The 2,101-nt window shown below is 25.5% G+C and overlaps 1 protein-coding gene across 1 annotated transcript; it reads left to right on the plus strand.

Moving 5' to 3' along the window:
- Positions 1 to 148: 148 nt before the first annotated feature.
- LOAG_14474 (hypothetical protein) lies at positions 149 to 399 on the plus strand (the record flags this gene model as incomplete). The annotated part of the gene is made up of 1 exon (XM_003149971.2): positions 149 to 399. One exon carries the CDS (start codon positions 149 to 151, stop codon positions 392 to 394), a length of 246 nt encoding a protein of 81 aa, XP_003150019.2. The 3' UTR covers positions 395 to 399.
- Between the last annotated feature and the right edge of the window lie 1,702 nt (positions 400 to 2,101).

Genomic DNA, 2,101 nt, shown 5'->3' on the forward strand with positions numbered 1-2,101 from the left:
CACATATACACACACACACACACACACACACACATAAGAGAGAGGCACATACATACATACGCACACATGCACATACATACATATACGCAAGCAAACAAGTGCACATGCACGCATAAATACACACACACACACACATATACATAGAGAAATGCACATACATACACACATGCACACAGATAAATGCACATACATACATATACACAGGCAAACAGGTGCACATACACAAATACATACACATACATACACACACATACACGTACGCACATACACATACATACACACATACATATACATACACACATGTACACATACACACAGATATGTATATCCAACCATTAGTCGAATCATGCAAGAAAAAAGAAAAGTATACGAAATTTCTATCAGCTTTGCATAAATTTTTATTAAAAAGATGTTCACCACATTTGATCAATCAGTCAGTTTTATTTAATCATTTGGTTAATTAGTTATTGAATTGGTTAATTAATTAGTTGGTTAGCCTACAATTGGGTGCTACCATCGGCTAATACATCTTTCATTTACATACATCATTGTCATCATCATCATCACTACCATTATCATCATTATCGTCATTATTACTATCACCGTTATCCTCATTATAATTATTGTTCTCGTCGTCTTTATCAATGTCATCACTAATCCAAAAGAAAAGTGATTTATGCTAATTTTATTTGTATTAACCATTTTTTAAAAGAATGCAATTAAACAATTGGAATGGTTAATGAATGATATTAACTGATATGTAAATGAATTATCCTTAAAATTTATATTGATAATATTATTGTGAAATTAAACAATGAATATTTTTTTTGGAAATTAACAGATGAAATGGAAATAATTAAGCTATTCGAAATAATTTATGCTAATTTTTACTATCGTTGCCTCTATTGTAATTATATATTATAGAGATGAAAGTAAGTTTTAATTTTATAATTAGATCAAAAAAATGTTTTTTTTTCGTATTTATTTAAATATAAATATGATTTAGATGGTAATTTGTTAGAAAAATATATAAAAATAAACAATATTAGTATGCAAATTTTGAAAGTTAATGATATGTTGGAATAAATCATTCAATAAAGTTATTATTGAGAATTTAAAAATTTAAATTTTATTATCCTTTAATTTATTTTATCATTAATGTTTTCAATTTCCCTTTATAAGTATAAAACAATAATTCAATAATGAATATCGGATAGATCCTAAAAAAAATAATAAAACAACTATTAGATGAAATAATATTAGCTAATGATAATTTTAAATGAAAAATCTTTTTTTTTTAGATAGAAATGATTATTTAAATAAATAAAATTTGAAAAGTAATATTATCATCATTGATAATAACTAGCATGACAGCTATTACAATCGATGACACGAATAATATGTCATACAACGGGATAGTTATTATAATTGATGTATACGGATGATATAATATGTAATGGAATAGCTACTATAGACGATGATACCAAAGACATGAGCAATGATATCGATGATATAATATGTAGTAGGATAGTTATCAATGATAATCAATGATACGAATGATATGGTATAGAACGGAATAAGTATTCGAGATAAAACAAAACTATACTGTAAAAATTGAGTAATTTTATTATTCAATTCGAATATAAAAAGGGAACAAAAAAAATGGTAAGATTATTGGTATTAATTGTAATTGAAAAGTTTTTTTCCTTTTCATTATTATAATTTCATCGAAATAAGTGAAATTTTTATTCGTTTTTTAAATTTTAATTCAATATAATCGTATATAATTTATTACTAGAAATAAAAGAGAGAGAGAAAAAGAGAAAGAGAGAAAGAGGGAGAGAACTTAGTAAAAATAATTAATTCTAATAATTATTGTGCTACTTATTTTATTCCTCTTTTTTTCTTTTTTTTTTTTACAACATCCGATTTTGGCTGATACGATAGACAATGTTGATTACAATTCTAGCAGGAGCCAACTAGCCAAGTAGTTAGCCAACTAGCCAAGTGGCTTAAATTAGCCAAGTATCTTTTAAAAAGCTTTTTTTGTTATTATATATATATGTATATACATAAGTGTATGTGTGTGTGTGTATGTGAT

Source organism: Loa loa, assembly GCF_000183805.2.
Source record: "Loa loa unplaced genomic scaffold supercont3.635, whole genome shotgun sequence".
NCBI lineage: Eukaryota > Metazoa > Nematoda > Chromadorea > Rhabditida > Onchocercidae > Loa > Loa loa.